Source organism: Manis javanica, chromosome 4 (genome assembly GCF_040802235.1).
Source record: "Manis javanica isolate MJ-LG chromosome 4, MJ_LKY, whole genome shotgun sequence".
Lineage (NCBI taxonomy): Eukaryota > Metazoa > Chordata > Mammalia > Pholidota > Manidae > Manis > Manis javanica.
Window position 1 is genome coordinate 156,415,940 of NC_133159.1, and position 20,075 is coordinate 156,436,014.

The 20,075-nt window shown below is 54.6% G+C and overlaps 2 protein-coding genes and 1 long non-coding RNA gene across 7 annotated transcripts; 2 read left to right on the plus strand and 1 right to left on the minus strand.

Moving 5' to 3' along the window:
- LOC118968487 (uncharacterized) lies at positions 1–18,880 on the plus strand. 2 transcript variants are annotated; one of them, XR_012130710.1, is made up of 4 exons: positions 1–433; positions 13,633–13,687; positions 13,991–14,102; positions 17,967–18,880. It is a non-coding gene; the product is annotated as an uncharacterized lncRNA (long non-coding RNA). The 2 variants fall into 2 exon arrangements; XR_005056185.2 differs by lacking the exon at positions 1–433 and adding an exon at positions 5,583–6,942.
- DLX4 (distal-less homeobox 4) lies at positions 1,427–7,503 on the minus strand. Of its 3 annotated transcripts, none has more exons than XM_073235466.1 (4): positions 6,972–7,503; positions 3,433–3,638; positions 2,788–3,026; positions 1,427–1,529 (listed from the first exon to the last, which is right to left on the minus strand). In XM_073235466.1, the coding sequence occupies exons 1-4, from the start codon at positions 7,234–7,236 to the stop codon at positions 1,442–1,444; spliced, it is 798 nt and encodes a 265-aa protein (XP_073091567.1). In that variant the 5' UTR covers positions 7,237–7,503; the 3' UTR covers positions 1,427–1,441. The 3 variants fall into 3 exon arrangements, with proteins under 3 accessions (XP_073091567.1, XP_073091568.1, XP_017497906.2); XM_073235467.1 differs by lacking the exon at positions 1,427–1,529 and adding an exon at positions 1,794–2,713 and having other exon boundaries at positions 6,972–7,485; XM_017642417.3 differs by lacking the exon at positions 1,427–1,529 and having other exon boundaries at positions 1,794–3,026; positions 6,972–7,474.
- Positions 7,453–11,095, plus strand: LOC118968486 (uncharacterized). 2 transcript variants are annotated; one of them, XM_036998993.2, is made up of 4 exons: positions 7,453–7,621; positions 7,870–7,983; positions 9,381–9,517; positions 10,475–11,095. In XM_036998993.2, the coding sequence occupies exons 1-4, from the start codon at positions 7,453–7,455 to the stop codon at positions 10,694–10,696; spliced, it is 642 nt and encodes a 213-aa protein (XP_036854888.2). In that variant the 3' UTR covers positions 10,697–11,095. The 2 variants fall into 2 exon arrangements, with proteins under 2 accessions (XP_036854888.2, XP_036854890.1); XM_036998995.2 differs by having other exon boundaries at positions 9,482–9,517; positions 10,475–11,069.
- Positions 18,881–20,075: the final 1,195 nt, after the last annotated feature.

The window sequence follows — 20,075 nt, forward strand, 5'->3', positions numbered from 1 at the left end:
ACTGTGAAGCAGGCCCTATTAGTGTTCCCATCTTAGAGGGAGGAAAATGAGGCTCAGAGAGAGGTTAAATACCCTTCCAAAAGTCAGATAGCAGAGATGGGAATCTGGAGGGCAAAGCCCCCTTCTTAACCACACAATCTTGTCCCCTCTTCCCTTACTGAGTCAGTATTCCCAGAGGGCGGTCCTCAGGGGAAGAAGCTACAGGTCTCCCTTCTACAGTGTAGATGACTTGGAGGGGAGGAATGGGGCACCTCCTCTAATGGGGTTCCAATTCCATCATCATCACCCAGAGGCCCTGGGAAACTGGACCAGCCCCCAAGTGGACAAGGACTCCAATTACCCCAGGAAGGTCGGATGGAAGGCATAGGGAAGAGGAGATGCTGTCAGCTCAGCAAGCCTCTGGCTGGGAGAATAATTATGCTTCTCTTGCAAGGTAACTTTACAACCTGGGCTGTTGTTTTAATGATGTGACTCGTGTTGGGCTGTCCAATTAATCTCGCCTTTGGAGGCTTTCCGAGTTGGGGCGGTAGATCTTATCTCAGGTCTGTGGAAAGAGGAGTGTGCTACCTGCAGTGGGAGGAACAGCCGCCCCAGGGCCTGTGGTCTCAGAGGAGACCTCCCAGAGGAGGGGCCAGGGCCACTGAGAGCTGGTGCCACCCCGAGGCTAGGACAGGGGATGATGTGTCAGTGCAGAGAAAGAGGAGGTTTCTGCCCTTGGCACATCATCCTTGCTGCTCCTGGATCTTGGCTTTGGCCCACCCCATGCCATTTGCCATCCCCAGGAGAACTTCATATGTGTTTTGGGTAGTCTGGGTGGCCACTGAGGGACTGATTGCAGGTCTCTGGAGGTAGGTCGGGGCTTCCATTGACCTCTGTACCAGCTGTATTCTACAGAAGACCCCAATTTGGGCCTCTCTGGCCAGTAGGCCCTAGTGAGCTTTTCAGGCTGGGGCAGCCCCAGTTTGTAGCACTGGGAAACAGGGTTAGGCAGTAAGCCAGAAGATGGACTTGGGAGCTTTTTGCCGTGAACTGGAGTCCCCTCCCCCAATCCCTCAGGCCAGGCTGAGCTGGATTCCCTGAATTACTGGGCCCTGTCCTCAGCTTCCCTGAGGCTGGCCACTGTGTGGGGCAGGATGCAATAGCCATGAACCTACTGCTGGGTTCAGGCTGAGTTGAAGCCCCCACGTGAGCTCTGCCCTCTGCACTGCCCTTACATACTGCACACATGGCTGGGCATGTGTCTGGTTCCCTCATTAGCCCACAGGGTCTGCCTCAGTCAGTTTGGTATCCCCAGGATCTCACACAAAGCAGAGGCTCTACAGATGTTGGCTGGATGGAGCAGAAGTCCAGTTCCTTCTGGGGTTTAGCTTCTCCTCCTCCTCCTCCTACGAAGGCTGGGGCCTTTCCACCCCAAGGAGCACACTGAGGGGAGTGGGCTGGCTCAGCGGGTGTGTCCTCTCAGAAGGTGAGCAGGGGCTGAAGGTGGTTCACAGGGGACTGTGAGGTGCCTGGCTTCCTCCAGAACTGGGCTAGGAGAGAATTTGCCAGTGAGGATCACTCAGACTTCGGTCACTCCCAGCATTAGCAGTTTCCAGTTTCATATAGGAGCATATGAAAATGGCCATTATTAGAACATTCCAGAGCTAGAACCACAGCACTAGTTAGTGGTAGAGGCAAAACTAGGATCCAGTCCTCTGGTTCATTCAGTGCTAGAAGAGTCAGATGGCAGAGAAGAGAGATGAGTATCCCCCACACCCTAAAATCAGGAAACAAACATACTTCACAGCCAGGAACCAGGTTTTTGTAAGAACTTTAATCTCTGGAAGCTCATGGTATGGGAGACGGTAAGAGCTTGGGGGATGCTAGTCCAATTGGTTATAAATATGAGCACTTTCTTTGGAGAAAGACAGCTGTGAGGAGCTAAACTGCCAGGCCCACCTCACCTATTTGGGGGTGTCCCTACTTACAGTCATCCAGGGAGCCTGTTTGTCCCCATTCTTCCAAAAGTGTTACCCTATTGGGTTCCCAAAAGTATGTACATTTGTGGCTGCTAGGCACCAGGGGTGGGGAACAGGAGGGGATGGGCTCTTCATAAATACCCGTTGAATTATATGGATAATTGGATACACTATTTACTTAAAATGAGTAGATATGGGGTAGAGGCTTTCTTAGGGAGAGAGCATAAACTACCCATAGATCCATAAACTCCACATTTTCAGCATTCCTGCTATTGTAAAGGATGGGGAATAGGTGAATCAGTTACGGGGCCAATCTTCCTTAACAAAAAATCTGTGTACAAGCTAACAGTAATCAACTTGAAGACTGTGGATACCCATTTCACTTCTGCCCTTGCTTGCGAAAGGGCTGGGTAAGGCCCAAGGCACACAAAGAGAAAAAATACTCAGTGTTTCCTGCTGGTTTTGACCCAGGCCGTGGTAGGACGGCAGTCCTTTCAAGGAAGGGGTGGCAAGACTTGGAGACCTTGGAGCAGTCTGAGCTCCAGTCAGTGACTCTCTTCCAGAACCACTGACAAGCTGGAAGGCAGGTGTCCAGCTCGTGGTAGTGGTGGTTGGGGGGCAGTGGTTAAGACCAAAGTCTTTGATTAGACTGTTTGGGTTATGGGGCATAGGGGACAGGACTTCACCCCATCCTTTTTCTCCTTTAGCTTCTTGTCCTCCTGAGATAACCCATCTGGAGCTGATGTCCTCTGGGCCTGGAAGGGGTGTAGGTGAGCTGGGTGCTGGCTTTGTAGGAAGACTAGGGCCTGACCCACCCCTCCCGACTCACATCATCTGAGCTGGAGCCAGAACATCTGTGGAGTGATGCTGATACCAGGTTCCAAAGCTGTTACCATAGCCACTGGTGGGCAGAGCCGCTGCCTTGGGCAGATCCCAGAGAGTTGGAAGCAGTGGGGCACAGGAAGACAGGGAGGGGGGCCTCCCAGAGAAGTTCCCTTCTTGCCCCCCAGAGTTTTGCTTCAGGAACTTCTTGTATTTGGAGCGTTTGTTCTGAAACCAGATCTTTACCTTTGGGGAGAAAAGGGGGAAAGAATGTAAGATCAGCAGGAGTATATGTGTGACAAAGTGTGACAAAGGAAAGAGACTCTGAGGTAGGAGGGAAGTCGTGGGAGAAGAGCAGAGGTTGGGAATGTTTGCTGCAGTCCTCCATAGCCCCTGAAGTGCCCTGGCTTCCTCCCTCTGAATTGGTATCCAATTCTCCTGGTCCAGGGACCCTCCTGTACCTGAATCTACCCTCTCTCCCCAACACATACCTTTTAACACACTCCCCTAACAGTTACTGAGGGCCAACTCTGAACACACCCTGGAGAACTTGGACAACAGGGTTAGGGGAACTGGTCATTCACACCTGGAGGGGGAGTTTCCAGAGAACACCTGGGGAAGGTTAGTGCTTAGGAAACTGGGACTGGCCCACCTGGGTCTGGGTGAGGCCGAGCTGCGCGGCCAGCTGGGCCCTCTCGGGCAGTGCCAGGTACTGCGTGTGCTGGAACCGCTGGTTGAGGTGCTGCAGCTGCAGGCTCGAGTAGATGGTCCGGGGCTTGCGGAGCTTCTTGGTCGGGGCCTGCGGGCACTGCTCTGAAGGCTCCGGGGAAGCCGGAGAAGGAGGCCGCTTCTCTGAATCTGGGGGGCAGACAAGACGGTGTGCTTGGGATGCTGGGAAGGTCGGACGCACAGGTTCGGAGGCTCGTTTGCATCTCGTTTGCGTGCTGGTTTCGGATTAGCAAAACACTCGAGCACCGGCTCGGCCCTTCTCTACCTTGCGTTCCGCGCTCCTTTCAAACACCACATTCACGTCTACTGTGCTGCAGGTGGTACAAAACGCAGTTCTTGCCCTCGGGGCGCTCCCACTCTTAGGAGTCCCGTGACCCCAGGAAGGGCCGACCGAGGGTACGGGCGGCGCCTGCGGCGGGAGGTCAGAGTTCAACAGGGTGCGGCGGCGCCGGCTCTGGGTGGGGCGGGCGGAAAAGCTCGGTGGAGGGCTGGGCTGAGGCCTGGAGCTGACGGGGGAAGGGCATTCCAGGTGGAGGGAACTCCAAAGCAATGCTCAGAGGACAGAGACAGGGTCTGCGTAGCAGCCTCTTCGCTGCCAGAAAAAGGGTGGGTCGGAGGGCCAGAGGGCCGGCGCAGCGGGCCTTGAACGCTAAGATGAGCCCCCCTCCCAGGATCTTAGTGTGGAAAGTACTGCCAGGGTTTGCCATCGTCTCTTCTATTGTAAGGCGCCACCCCTCCCCGCTCCCCGGCACAGCCTGCAGGAAAGTGACAATCTTTCCCCTTCTCCACCGCCGGCTCGCTAGGGGAGATGGCTTTCAGGGACCCTAGAAGCCCAGTGGGCGTAGGGCAGCCTCTTTCCTCTGCCCTGCCGCGCTCACAGAGGGGACCCGGCTGGCAGGGAAGGTAACCAGGGTTCGGAAAGGAAGCAGACCCTCCGGGCAGCTTCCGGATCGTGCCGCGGCGACGCGGCGGGAGATCTGTTCACGGCTTGTCCTCGGGTCCAGCCTTTCAAGGAATCTTGGCCAGAGGACAGCCCGGGCCTAGCATGGGGGGAGGAGTAACCTGCGCTACTCCATGGGGACACCCAGGACCATTCCATGGAGATGGCAGTGCTAGGGTGGACAAAGCGGCCGTAGGGCCCCAGGGCTTGGAGCAACGTTTGCTGCATTCCACGCCGGTCTGCCGGGCCGCTTCAGCCGAGAGAGCCCTTGGCCCTGGTGCCCAGACGCGGCATCCATACCTGCGCACCTCCTTCTTCCTCCCGTCGGGCTCACCCCACACAACTCAGGTTCCCCGCCCTTGGCCCGCCGCAGTGACTGGTGGCTTCCTCCTCCCCCGCATCCCTCCCCCGTGGCCTCGCGCTCTGGGCTTCATAGATCCGCCTGCCTCGACCCCCTCCGCCGGCCAATTCCCAGGAAAACTGTTAGGTTTCCTCTCCTGCCTGCTCCTGTCCGGCCTCCCCTACTTCAACCCCACTGCTCACAGGCAGGCCCCAGGTGAGAGACCACCCGCGCCTCTCTGGCCGCGTGGACAGCGCAATTCAGACGGTGAGGCAGAGCCTGGGAGGCAGCCTGGCGACTGAACTCTCAGAGCCCTCCGCGCCTCAACTCGCCCAGCAGACCCTCCTCCGAGGCCTTTCCCGGACAGCTGAGTTTCTCCACACCAGTTACTGCAAGTCGCGCCTGGATCTGCCCTAGTCGCCCTTATGGAGCCCAGCGGCCTCCCTAAAGGCGCCGCTGCCCCGCCTGCTCAACGGGGTGGTGGCAGCAGTTCTCCTTAGAGCGAAACCTCTCCCGGAGGCAGGGGTAGGGGCCAGAGGAGGGCCCAAGACCTCTCACACCCGGATCATTCTATCTAGAATGGGCAAACCCACCAGTTTCAGGAGAAAAATGCTACCTCTAGTCTAAGGACGTCAGTGGTTTTCGTTGGAACGGGGGAAATGCCATAAGGAAAACAAAACTCTCCACTCTCTTGTCCTTAGACCAAGCAAAGGGCTGTGGAAGACAGGGATGAAAATACTAACCCCATTAAGAACAAGGTTACCTTATCCTCCTCCCACCATACACAATCCCATATCAGCATAGACTAAAAGGAAGAGTTCAAGGGATTCATTTGTAGAAACTACACTGTTTGCAGAAATCCCCTCTCCCAATTGCCTCCTCTGATGACAGACCCGGCAGCCTGGGAGTGACAGCCCCAGTTCTCACACAGAAGGCAGTTAACTTTTGGGGACGCTGAGGAAATTCCCTAAAATCCTCTTTTCTGGCCTCCTGCAATAGAAGTCAATTTGCAAAGGCCAACCTACTAGAAAAACACACTGTGGCCTTGGAACATGCACACCCCGTGTCTGGGCCTCAGTTTGCCCATCTGCACATTAAGGAGGTTGAACTCCCAAATCTCTAGGGTCACTTCTGGGTCTGAGGGTTTATGAGTGCATGTGTTGAAATGGCAGGGGAAGGAGGGAGACATCTTATTTCTGGGTTGACTCCAGCAGTCACCCAGTGGATGAGCATCCTTGGAGGAGACCGTGCTAAAGACAATTGTGTGGTAATAAGGTGGGAACAGGGAGTGCAGGGGGTCCAGGGGTGCAGATCTGAGCTGGAGCCAGTACAGATGTATGTATAGTGTCACATGGATTCTGCCCCTGCAAGCCCAGGGCCAGGAAGGTAGGCTAACTTCTTGACTTCTTTGAGACTTTCCAGTAAGCACTTTTTCAGGAGCTCAGAGTTGCTCCAGACAATGGGAACTGGGGCCTAACCTACCCCAAAGGCAAAGGATGCAGATGACAGGATTGGCCTGCTTCTTTGGCTGGAAGGCTGAGGTGGCCAGGATCCACGAAGACAGACTGCCTGACCCACCTGTGGCTACATTCTTAGAACAATGGGTGGTGGAGACCTAGCTCCAGATACTGCCCAGCCAGCTTCGAATCATGGGCACTTTCAGGCACCGTCCAAAAGAGCAGAAGGGCCTGGAATAAGCCCCCACTTGCACTGCCCTCCAGCTGGGACCCGATTTCTAGTTATCTGACTTAGGCTTGAGCACTGCTTTCCAAGACTAGACAAATTGGGAGAGAGGCAACATGGGTAAGAGGAGTGCAAGAAAGGAAGAATCTTGGGGCAGGGGTTAGGCACACACACCTACATCTGGATTGTTTCAGTTTTCCCTTACATGTAGGTACACACAACCCCGCTGCTCCAGTGGGTGGGGTAGGGAGCCCTGTCTCCCAGCTTAACACAACTGCAAGTCAAAACCAGGTCGGTCTTGAAAGGAGACCTACCTAGATTAACTCGCCCCCGCCTTCCCCCTCCCAGTGTCTCCCGCCCTCTCTTTGCCATCCCCTCAGTCCCCAGAAACCGTGGAATCTGGATCCCGCTAGTTGCGCCCAACCAGGCGAGGGAGAAGTTTAGGGGCGCACAGGAGCAGGACCCCGGAGGTGAGAAGAGCTGCGGTGGCCGCACTTACCTGCCTCGCGCTCCTGTTGGGAGGGTTGAGAGGGCACCGCAGGTTGCTGGCAGGGCAGGTAGGAGTCTCCGGGGATCGCTGGCGCGGTGTAGGAGTAGGGCAGGAGAGGGCCGTATGGCCCAGAATAGGGCAAATCGGAGGCAACTGCGGTTGCCGGGGGCAGGCCAAGCGGATAGGCAGCCACTACTGATGCGACGGGGGCGATGGCCGGGAAGATGGCTTTGGGGACGTCTCGGCCAGGGAGGGGGCAGGGCAAAGAGGTCATTGCGGCCGGGGCCGGGGCCGAAGGGTCTAGGCCATGGCTTGGCACGTAGTCCGCTCTCTCCGCCAACTCTATTTTTTCTGAGCCTCGGGCGTTGGGGCCGGATGAGCCCCCCCAGCCAGCCTCCCCCACACTTAAGATCCCTGGAAAATGTCTCTCTGAGCCTCTTCCAGCGGAGAGCGCGCGCCTGGGAAGGGGGCTCCAAGTGGGTATACCCCCATGGCTTTTCCCCTCCCCCCTAAATCCATGGGGCCCCCCTCGTCTTGCTCTGGAGTTCAGTTCCCGGGAACCGACGGGAGATCCGCCCACCTAGATGCTGCGGATTGGCTACCGCATGCGGTGACCTCACTGAGGCTGGAGATCGGGCCGCCCCACCGGGCAGCCCGAGGTAGGGAAATTCAGAACCGGGAGCTGGGAAGGCGCTGTGCCCAGCTAGTTATCCAGTCCCAGCTATCTCAGGGTCTTCGAGAACGGTGCTGGGGTGGTAGGATGATTGGGCAGTCTGGGAACCTCGGCCCTAATGGCAGAATGCGAGGGAGTTGGAGGGGCGAGAGGCGCAGCACAGTGGAGGGGGCCCGGCGGCTGCGGGGGCGCAGGGGACCTGTGGCGCGCTCTCCAGCAATCTCTGATGTGCAGCGGTTCTGACCCCGCCGCCACGGAACCTGCAGCGGAGTCGAGACCAAACAGCCCGCGCCGGCAGCTTATTCAACACGTCGGAATGCGTCGCTGCCCAGCGCCTGCAGTTTGTTGGTAAACAGACGCTGGGTCAGGGAGGTACCTCCCCGCGCCCAGCCTGCCCCGCACGCGCGCGGCGAGCACGCCCCCGTGGGGCGCCCTCTGCCTGGCACGCCGCGACCGCCGCGACTGCGCCTCGCCGCACCCCGAGCCCCCTCCCGGCTTCCGCTTCCGGCAGGGGCCCTGGTGTGGTTGCGACATCGCAGCTCCTGCAGGCTCCCGAGGCCCCAGGAGGGATCCTGCGTCTGGACTTTTGCCACGCCTCGCCTTTCTTGGCGCCGCGTGAGGCTGAAGCCTTGCACGCACCGAGACAAAATCCGGGAGTGGGAGGAGAATCCAGTTTGATGGCTCCTCGGAGGACGAAGGAAATCCAACAGGGCCGTCTGGGCGGCCGCATTTTCCATCCCGTGTGCAGGACCTGCTTCTAAATATTATATATTGTATACACGTATGCAAGTATCTATGGCCACAGATACACGATTACACAGAGACGCAATTCAAGTACAATATATATACTCCCATATACCAACACATAGGTGTCTACACCGATGTTAATTTAACATTAGCTTCCAACCATGAACAGAAAGGTTCATTTATGGGCCTGCATATACAGAGTATAGGTTGTGATGTGTATATATCCACATACTGAAAGGTGGATAGCAGTGTTCCGGAATAAAAGCACTGTATTTGTCTCCTACACAGACCCACGGCTAAGCAAATAGAATTGTCAATGGAGACACTTGAAAAATACAGAAAATCCAAGCTTATAAGCGTTTATGCCTGTGTATTCACCCTATGAGAGTTAATGAGAGTTACTGGTCCACACACATCTAAACTGCTTCATGTTAGGGGAGAGACAGTTACACCCCCAAACGCACCAGTCCTCAAAGACCCCAGCACACCCATATATACATACCCTTTCTTGCTTGAGTATGCAGTTGGGGTGGGCTTATTCATATTTGTACACACGTGTGCTCACACTGTCGGGGCTCAGAGTGACAGCAGCAATCTTAGAATTGCGGGTGGGTGTGGGAGAAGACTACAATTAGAGAAAGAGGGAGACTCCGAAGAATAAGAGAAGGCACTGGAGGGTGGCAAGGCTCAGGCCTCCTTGGAAAAGACGGGAAGATCAAAGCAGTATGCAGGAGTGGTCGAACCACCCTTTCAGGGGTTTGGGGGCAGGAAAAGTAAGTTGGCTTCAAACTGGACTCCCCTCTGGAATGGATAGAGCTCTGAGCTCTATCCTGGCTCTGAGCTCTCCACCCTGAAGCCTTGGAGCTTCCGGAGAAGGGGCTCTGGAGGGGAGCACCCTCCTTGGAGTAGAATCCATTTGTCTCATCCAACAGGGTATAAAGGCTTTACTCAATTGAGAAAAGCCATTTCCCCATGGGACCACCTTTACCCAACTCCAGGAGTACCACCACCTCCTGAGAGCTGGGGCTATGAATTTGTAAGGATATATCCTTCCATACCTTCCTTTCTGCCACCTCGATCTTCCTCTGGATGGAGACAGTCACAGAACAGTGCCATGGACGGAGTTTGCACCAAAGTAAGAAAATGCTCTTTGGAATGGGATTAGCTGTCAGGGAAGGTTTCACAAAGGAGATGCTTTTGGGGTATACCTGAAAGGATGGGGGGTAGGAAGACACTCCCTCCGCACCCACCAACCCAGCCAAGTACCCAGAGTCCCTGCTGTGCCAGACCTAGCGTGACCGCAGGTAGGCAGAGGTTTTTCTGGCAGGCCTCCCTTGCAGCTGACTTTGGGCATTCTCCAAAGCTGGGAGACCCCTCTCCTAAATCTCAGGGGTCTTCACTGAACTCATGCAGGATCCTCACCCCCATGCAGTGGTGAGAAATACTCTGCAGCCCTTCAGAATTTATGAAACACAACACCACAGGGCCTGTGCATCTTCACCAAAAAAGCCTGTGAATTAGGTACTATTATCCTTGGTTTACAAACTGGGAGACATCTCCCTCCAATCATCACTTTGCACTTCAGGGCTCTCTTTCCATACATGGAAGGGTGTGGGCCTGGGGTGTCTGGTTGGGAAACCTTGTGGTCTCAGAATGCAGACTCCCTAAGGATGAGGCCACATCTCACCAACTTCAGGGCCTGGGTTAGAGAGGTGACAGGAAAGGGGTTGGCGCGGGGGGGCTAGGAAGGGCTGTAATGTGTTTGATCAGAGGAGAGGGAGGGCTGGCTTAATGCCTGCATTCTCATTCCAGCTCAGCCGGCACTCTGGCTCTGATAGACTCCCATCTGAGTCTCCTGTTAGGAGAGACACAAGGAGGTGACTGCACATAAGACCTCCAAACCTTTGTCATTTTTGCTTTAGAATGAATTGCAAAAATTACACTGAGGAGGAGAAGGAGGAGGAGGAGGGGCGGGAGGAGAGGAAGGTGGGCAGTCAGGCAGGCAAAAACCCAACTGTCTTGTCACGACCAGTATCTCAGCCTCTGACTTGTCACAAAAGCCAGAAGTGGCTCTCCCACGTTTCTCACACAGGTCCTCTGCCATAGGGAAAGGGGCCCGCTTGGAGAACCCCAGCACCGGAGTGCCGCCCTGAGAGCCACAGAGGGTCCCGTGTCGGGGGACAGCGCACCACCGTGGTCCCTGCTGCCGGCCGAGGCGCAGCGACTGGTCCTTATCATCTGCACGGTGCACGGTTGTTCGCAGGCTCTGCGCCGGTTGACGGGCAAAGGCAATCAATCCCATCCAATCCCGTAATGATTTATTTGTGCAGAATACACGTTCGCGGCGCTAGGGATGTGAGCTTTGCTTTAGTCACCCAGGTTCTGACTCTCCCCTGAAGCACAGAACTTCATCCGAACCAGTGCCCCTTTCGGGTGGTACACGATCCAATACTCCGAACACGTGGTGGGTGCACAGGGTTCTCCGCGTCCTCTCTGGGCTCGGTACCAGGACGGTGGCACGCTCCCGAGCAAAGACTGGGCGTCTGCGACTCCAGCCCGGCGCCGGGGTCTGTAGCCCGGTGCACAGTCATCCCAGCACCCGTATGGATCTGCCCTGGGGAACAGAGATTCCTCCGCTACCCCAGTCCTCGGCCCTAGGGGGCCCCCGCGGGATTATCAAGCCCTTTCTCCTCTATAGCACCCATCTTCCCCAAACGAAATTTTTGTTTAATTTGTCCCTTTTCAGTGAAAGTTAAATCCGTTTTGGAGGGTCTTTCGTATTAACTCGGTTTGGGGAAACATTGTGAATAATTCAGTTTGGGGGGGTGTTGGGAGTGGAATTCCTCCCTTCTCGAAGCTGGGTGCGCGGTAAAGCCCCGGTACCTGGCGAGGCCCGGGGAACCCACAGTCTATAGAAGTCTGCGTGCCCCGCCACACACACTCCGATTTGACTTTTTCTGAAATTTTGAGTTATGATGTCTCTTTTCTTTCTGATCGAGCGGTTAATGAGCGCGGAGCAAGCGGGGCGGCAGGCTGGTTACTGAGCTCACCGCCAGCCTGGCTGCGCCCTTGGATTTGCGCCCACCTCCGTGCTCGCCCGCGTTTTCTCTGCGATTAGCGTTCCCGCCTCATCTTCCAGGTAACCCTGGGAGAGGCGGAGGGGAGATCCCGGTGCGCTCAGCGCGCGGGCTCCCCGTGAGGGTCTCCCGATGGGTCCTCAGAGACGCTGTCTCCGCGTCTTTGACCCACTTCCAATCCCAGCCTCTTCAGGAGAAGGCTTACCTTTAGGATTGACTGGGACGTTTAACATATACGTACATGAAGTCACCAAACACGTTAAAAACAGAACAAAACTATGAACCAGTCTTGGACCAAGTACCTACCCTCACCCCACCAAAAAAAAAGAAACGTTAACAAAAAGTGGGGCGCTCCTGTGGGTTGGAGGCGACGCCCTGCCCGGCCAGGAGCCACGCGGCTGACTCCCGGCTTTGTAGTTCGGAATGTTTCTCTTTCCCCAGAAAAGGGTGGGTCGGGTGCTCCATCCTGGTCGGGGCTGTGGAGTCCGGGCTGAGCGCGGGAGCGGCCGGAGCCCCGGCTGGGGCCGCGGGAGTTCTGCGCCAGGGGTCCCGGCCCCGGGCCACCGGGCCTGATGGAGGAGCCTGAACCCCGAGCCGGGGTCAGACGGTGGGCCCGCGCGCCCCGGGCCGGGAGAACGCGGAGCCCTGGCGGGAGGCTAACCCGGTTACAACGAATTCGCTGCGCCCCGAACGAAGTCTGCTCTGCCGCGTTCTTCAGACTTTTCCAGAATCTAGCACGGGAACTCGAGCGTTCCGCCCAGGCCTCTGTTGCCCGGTTTCGGGCTGAAGGCCGAGGTGGGACGTGGGGGAGTGGGATGGTGCATCCTGCGGGCACGCGAAGAGGGTTTGTGTGCGGGCACCCAGCGTAGAGCACACGCTCACACCGCAAACACCTGCCCGGTAACCCGGCAGTCTACACTCCACGGGCAACCACACAACACCCACAGCACAGCGCAACCTTATCACACACACAAAACTCACAGAGCATCGCGCGCGCGCGCGCACACACACACACAGACACACATTGCAGGACCCCTAGACTGGGGGGAGGTCCTTGCGGGTGGGGTTATTGGTTGCACTCTCTCACTCCTCCCGACTTTGCAGTTTGGACTCTTTCTCTTCCCTCAGGAAAGGGTAAGTAGGGTCCTGCATCCTAGTACTGGCTGTGGAGTCAGGGAAAAGGGGACAGCCTTACCTCTGCTGAGCTCACCTAGGAGAATGAGGCAATACTGCCTTGGGGAGGACAGCAGGACCACCACGTGGGCGCCACAGAGGCAACGGCACTCCCTTGCCTCCCAAATGAGAAAAATAATCACAAATACAAAACCACCACCACGGTGCAGCTGGCCTGGTGTGGGGAAAGAGTAGAATGCAGGGAGGGTGAGAGGTAAGGATTCCACCCACCCTCTTCCCCTCTCCTGCAAACTCTCCCTTACCTGCTTAGTTATGGGGACAGGGTGCTAAGCCAAGAGCGGGCCCAGGCCCACTCTGTCTGATAATGGAGAGGGAGGTGGCTCATGCACCACCTCCGGCCCACATCTGCCCTCCACAGTCCAGCACCCTCATTAATTCCCATTGGAAAGGATCACACACTGGAAGTTCACCTGATGCCAGGAAACAGCTGGGGGACTCTGATGTGGGCAGGGAAGAGTTTGTATTTGCAGGGTGAGGTGGGGTCCCTGCGTGGGTCATGGCCTCCGCTGCACTGAGTTACCCATTTTCATCTTCTCAGACTAATTTGCTTCTCCACCCCTTGAACCTGTGGGTTGACCAGCACCTATCCAGGTTCCAACTTGGCTGAGGGAAGGCCCCCAAACTCTGGAGACAAAGCCCTCTCAAGCCCAAATTCTGGGTGTAATGTTCCCCAGAACTAGTGAGGAAGGGAAAGCTCTGACCCCTGCCCCACAACCAGCCCACCCAATGAGGCACTGGCTGCTTCAGTTGCTGTCCACAGAAAAGAGGGGTGGGTGGAAGGCCAGGTAGTGGTCCTCTGGCTGGTTGAGACACAGGGGGATCCAGGTGGAGGCACTGTTCCTGGGAATACCTCTAAGGAACCTTCTGGAGCCTTTGGGGGTAGAAGGGAAGTAGCAGTGATCTGAGGTCCTGTGTTTTGGGTAACACAATTATAATGATAAAAATAGCTAACACTTATTAAGTGCTCTCTGTGTTCCAGGCACTGTCCTAAGCCCTTGCCTGCATCATTTCGTTCACTGTGTTGATTCTATGAGGTAAGTATCCATATTATCCCCTCTTTACAGATGAGGAAATTGAGACACAAAAAGGTTGAGTAACTTGCCTAAGAGCTAGAATTAGAGCCCAGGCCAGCTGTCCTCTTCACTTTCACGGAGTTGTTTTACCTGGGAAAGTACCACTCAGCAAGGGCAAGGGGAAGGGCTGAGGAGGGAGAGGGAACCCCAGGAGAGGAAGGCCCTCTGGGATTGGTGGAAGGAGAATAATAGCAGCAATGGCCAGTATCTATGGTGGTCTTGTTACAATGCTTCACATGCATTTCCTCGTTGATATCTTCACAGAGCCCTGCAAGGGAGTCCTATTATTATCCCCCATTTTACAGCTGAGGAGACTTGAAGCACAGAAAAGGTGCTACAACACAGAACACGCAGGGCCTACACACTTGGTTGGAAGGTAAGAAAGTGGGGAGAGAGCTGAGATGTCAGGAGAGCCAACAGTGGGGAGGGCCTCAGAGAGCTTAGAATAGGCCTGTGGGCAGTGGAGAGGACCTAGATGGGAGGGAGCTGAGAGGCTTCCCCTGAGCATCTCGGGTACCAGAGTGGGCTGGGAAGGGGAGAGTGGGTGGCAGAGAGCCTAGTGAGGAGGCCATTGCAAATAGTGGGGAGGGAGGGCCCAATGGGTTAGTGGCAGAGGCAATGGAAAGGAGGGGAGTTCTAGAAGGGTGGCTCAGAGACAAACTCTGCGGGGCCTGGTGACTGGACCGGAAGAGGGTAGAGGCAAGAATGACTCTGAAGTTCCTGGCTTAGGCAAGCAGAGGAGCCTGGGGAAGAAGCCATGTGTCTGGTTCAGATTCAGGCATTGATAGGCAGATGGACCATGGATGATGATTCCAGGTCTGGATGCCCCAGTAGGCAGCCAGTCACTCTGGTTTCCCTCCATGCCCTGTACAGGTGTCTTTCCCCGGGGCTCTGCCAGAGTACACAGGTGAAACTTGCATATATGCAGATGTATGCAAATAAAAGTAACCCAGCCTGGGCCCTGAGCCAAGAGCCAGGGGAGGGCGAGGGCCGCCTTAGCCCTGACTCACCCTCTGACATGCCGCCTGGAATGCCACCTCCCCAGCTGGGCTTCCTCCAACTTGGGGAACTTGCTCCTAGAATCACCCTGAAGCTCAGGCTCAGAAGATACAAGCTCAGAGGACCTGGGACACTAAGCTAAGTTTGGGGATTTTCTAAATCAGGGTAAGGCTTTTCTGAGTCCACCTTGCAAAATGGTGGCAGTGGGAAGAAGGCAAGAATAGCTGGGTACTGTGACATTTCATAAGTATACAGCACACATGGAATTCCCTGACGCATTTTCACTCATAGATCTTCATTGAGGCCTCATAGCAACTGGTGAAGTAGGTGGTTTATTAACCCCATTTTATAGCTGAAGACACTGAGGGTCATGTCACGAAGCACCTTGTCAGGGAAAACCTGGCCAGTGTGTAGAGAGCTGCTTTCCAATCCAGGCCTTCTGACTCAGTGCTCTTTCTACTAGTCTGTGGTTTGACGCTGGGCTGATGGAGAGGGAAGCTAATTCTGGAGTCTGGGGCTCCATATGGGGAATCACTGACCCTCAGGTATCCAGACAGTCACAGGAAAGACACCTCTAATCCTCTCTGTCATCAAGAACTTCAGCGAGTAAGTGAGCTCTTGTCTCCAGACCTGGGGCCACACCCCTCCTATCTGGCTGGACCATGCACCCCACTTCCAGCTGCTTCAAAATCCTCTGCAATGCAGTACTCTCTTCATAAGCAGCTACTAGGTACAGGATCTTTGTATGGCATGGTGGGAGATCAGACTAGGGCCCATCTAACACTGAATTTGGCTATTTCCATATGTTAATATTGTGAAATATATACATATATATATGTAACAAAGAGTGAATTAAAATACACACACACACAGAGCTAAGGAACACATAAACTGGATCTCCCAGTTGGCTCCCCAGGCCCGCTGAGTGACCCTCCTGGATCATAATTCTCTCCTCCACCTTGGTTTCTCAGCTTTTATGTTAATCACTTTCCTGCTTTCCTTGCAGTTTCATCACTGATATCTGCTTACTTTTACCAGTTGATGAACTTTACATGAATGCAATCACACTGTACATGGGATTCTTGCTCCCCTCACTTGACAGTTTGTAGAGTCTACGGCATCCTCTCCTGATGTCCCCATCCTGGACTGTAATCACCTTTCCGTTTTCCCTGGAGCATGTGTTCAGCTGCATTGTCCTTCAGATGCCCTGGGGTGGGTTTGCTGCATGAGGGCAGGGATGGGGTCATCTACCCTGATGAACACAGTATCCAGCGCAGACCAGGATGTGATAATAATTACTCAGGATACAAGCAAGCACTGAACAAATGAATGAGGATGAGTGAAATGGTGTACCTCCGTTTACATTTATGAGAAATCCCAGGTGCAGGGGTAATATAGGAAGCCACGGGTGACATTTAGAATGTAGGCTCCTGCCAGAGGGCCCCTTCTCCCTCCCTACCCACCTGCTGCTCCTCAGGGATGAGAGGCTCTAAGTGGTAGCCTCTCGCTAAGTCCTGGGCCTTTCCACCATACAGCTAGGGCTGGGGAAAGCACACCAGCTTGGGAGCCAGAAGGATCTGAATTCTAATCCCACCTCCACATCTTATTGACTTGGGTGAATAAAATATTCCCATGCCTCAGTTTCCTCATCTGTGAAAGGGACATAATAATCCCAACCTCACAGGGTTGTGAACATTCCGTAAGTAAGCGACTATTGCATAGTAGGTGTTTTACCTGCGTTAGCTCCTCTTCCTCTTTCTATTGGGTCCTTTGGCTCAGCCATAAGAGATATATACCTGTCCCCATCTCTTAATCTACCAGGAGGCCAATGTGATGAAAATGTTTTAATTCCCAGGAGTCTTAGTAATTCCCAGGAGGTACACTCCCAAGACAAAATCCTTCAGCAACTTATCCTCCCTGTGCCCTGCATACCGAGGTGCTCAGAACGGCCTTCACTCTCCAGATAATCCTGAAGCCACCCTCAGCTCCTCCTAAGCACAGGAACACTTTTGAAGGTCTGGCCCTTCAGTAGCATGTAGAATACTTTCACACTGAGGGTCTAGCTAATCCTCACCAGCAGGGCAGGTGGGGCAAGTATTGCTGTCCCCATTTCACAGATGAAGAAACCGGTGCTTGGAGCAGCTCAGGGCCCTGCCCAACATTGCACAACCAGTGAGGGGCAGAACTGGGATTGGAACCCCAGCCTCCTGACTCCAGGGTTCTTTGGGTTTTTCCAGACCAAGCCCGACTGTCTCTTGTAGGTGAAGGAGGAGACAGGGACGGAGTTTTTAGGGCCTCTGGCCATGTGCGGGAGTGGTCACAGTGAAGCCCAGTTCTCTACAGGCGGGTACCATGATGACGGGAGTCAAAAGCTGGAGAGGTTTAAGTCAACCGGCCCCATGGAAAGTAGGCGAAATGGGGACATGAGAGTCGTTTGCAAAAGCAAGAAGGGCTTCAGACTAATTCCACATGATTTTTGAGGCCAGAACGCTGAGAAACCAAATAGAAGTTGGAGGAAGGTGGCTTTAGTTTCAATAGAAGGGAGATACTTTTAATCATGAGTGCTCTCCCAAAGGGGCACGTTCTCCACCGCCGTCTTAGGCACCAACTGCTTCCACCTTGTACAGAGCGATTATTTCACCCTTTATTTCCTCTGTCAGGATAAGGCGCTGTGGGGGCAGGGTCACCTCTCTTTGAGCTTTGCTCCCTCCAACATGTGGGTGAACAACCTGTCCTCAGTGCTTGAGAGTCCCCATCTCTGGAGGCATTCAAGCAGAAGCTGGGGACTCTTCAAGATGTGGTTGAGAGCCTGGGCAGTGGAGCAGACGGCAGTAGGCTTGAATCCCCGTTCTGCTGCTTGGAGAGGTGGCTTAACATTTCCGAGCCTCGTTCTCATCTGTAAAATGGCATTAACACTTACCACATAAAATTGCTGTGAGGATCAAATGGCATGCTGTAAGTGGCCAGCAGAGCAGCCAGCACATGGGAAGCTAATAATGTAGCTTTTTCGGATGATGCATGTGGTTATGGGGCTGTATCACAGGCTAGAGAAATGGGGTAGGTATCCACTAATGTCCCTCCATTTCTGACAACATGATTCCATTCTGTAAGCATCAGGAAAGGAGCTAAGTAGAAACTAGGAAGTAGACTGACTCAGTGGAGGAGACTGTGTTCAAAATAAACAGAACCCCCATTCAGAGTCCCAGCTACTTAAGACTGTCCCATGGACTTTTCCTACCAGGCCCCAGGTCTAGTGTTGGGATCTGGTTTTTGGAGAACCTGGAACCCGGGCATCATTAGTCCTGGAAAAGGTACCAACTGTCCGCAAACAGCCCAGCCCACTCTGGAAGCCTGGCCTCAGCCAAGAGCAGCACTTGAAAATTCTGATTCTGCGGTCACCTTCCCTAACCACAAGCCCTTCATCAGCCCAAGCCTCTAAACCAGCCAGGTGATGTGTCACCGCCTGGAGGGTGTTGGTGTGGCAGCACCTGGGGTTAAAAGGGACCCTCAGTTTCCAGCAAAGTTTCATAGTCTTTGTTAGAGCTGGGAGGAAACTCAGAGGTCCCCCAACCAGAGAGTCTAAATTACTGGAATCAAGAAGGTCTGGAATGGGCCTGGAATCTGAATATTAATAAGCACACACCCCACCGCATGAGAAATGGTTTGGCCCAGCGACCTTGCCCTCGTGGAGAAGCTGAGCCTGAGAGGGGACATGACTGGCCCACGATGACAAGAGAGAACTGGATGAAAGCCTGGCTCTCTGGACCCTGGCATAGGATGTTTTCCAACCCAGCTGCCTGTCAAGTCTCACTTGGCAGGAGCTGGGGAGGGAGAGTTCCCACCGAAGTCTTTCGTGAGTCTGTCCCCCCATGTCTCCTTCAGAGGTCCTGTCAATCACACGAGAACCATCCACTCTCCTGGAAATGGCCTCTAAAAAAAATGAGGTTGAAGAGTCTTGGACTGCCCAGGGCCTCCCCAAGGCCAAGGTGAGGGACCAAGACAATGTTTGGGGCTATATCCATGGAGGGTCACACATACGGAAATAACCACTACATTGGTGGAAAATTTTGGTCTGATTGAGAATAACCTCTCTATGCACCAGCACCTAGCACAGCACCTGGTACAGGGGAGGATGAGGGATGTTGAATAAACAGGTGATGCTTAACGTGGATTGGAGTCAATCATCTCCAAGGCTAATGCCCCTCCCCCCAGTGGCAAGAGGTGTGGGGGTGGAAGAGGGTGGACAGGGAGGTGCAGCCAAGGGGAGGGAGGGCAGAAGCTGGCAGCTGTGAATTGGACACCTTGCCATTCCCACCCAAGGGCCAGCTCCATGAGGCCTCAGCCCCAGCCGTTCTGTGAACAGTACAGGTCTCTGTGATGGTGTGCATGAGGTGGGGCTGTTGGCTCTGTGACTGTGTAACTGAGACTGTGTGTGTGACTTTTGTGGCTTGGGTGTGACTGCGCATTGTGTGCGATCTGTGCAGCTGTGGGCTGCATGTGACTGGCAGTGTAGCTGTGTGTTTGTGTGACTGTGTGTGGAGAAATGGGTGTTGCCTATGCAGTATTGCATGTGTGGTTCTCAGAGACTGGTTTCTAGGGCAGCTGAGTGATGGGTGTGTGCACGTGGCTGTGTGTGCAGTTGTGTTGCTCTGCGCCTCTGGGTGGAGACAGCTGTTCTGGATGTATGCGACTGCGTGGGACACTAACAAGTCTCCAAGTGTGCCTGTGTGTCTGACTGTGCAATTGTGTGCATCTGTATGACTGCCTGGTGGTGTTGCGTGTTGTATGTGTAGCTGGGTGAGGTACGCTCAACTGTGTGTGTGTCACTGTGTGTCCCTCAGGTACTCGGTTGTGTCATTGTGTGTGACTGTGACTGTGTATGAAGCAGCATGCCCCTCAAACCACCTTCCTTGGGTTGCTTTGATGTGGTTGAGTGTTTAGGGGCCCTGAGGACGCCTGGCTCACTCTTGAGGACTTCAAAAGATGGCTGTCCTTTCTGCCCAGTGGGGGAAAATCCCAGTTCCCCCTCATACTTACCCTCTTCTCCTGCCTGAAGGAGAGGCCTGTTTGTTTTCCTATTTTTACTGCCTCGGATGAGTTCATGGCCGCAACTGACTCACCGCTCTTTCCAAGAGACTTGGGGAAGGAAATAGGGGTTGCTTGGCTGGGGCCTCTGCCCACTAGCCCGAGGACTTTCAGAGCAGGGCCAAGGGAGACATTTGGATCCATCTCGGGCTATGTGAGCATCTCAAGCTGTTCGCCCTCCCTGAGCCTGGAAAGTCAATGAGTCTTCAGAAGTCACTGCCTAGTTCCCGGCTCCCGCCCCAAATGCGAGGCCCCTCTCCTTATC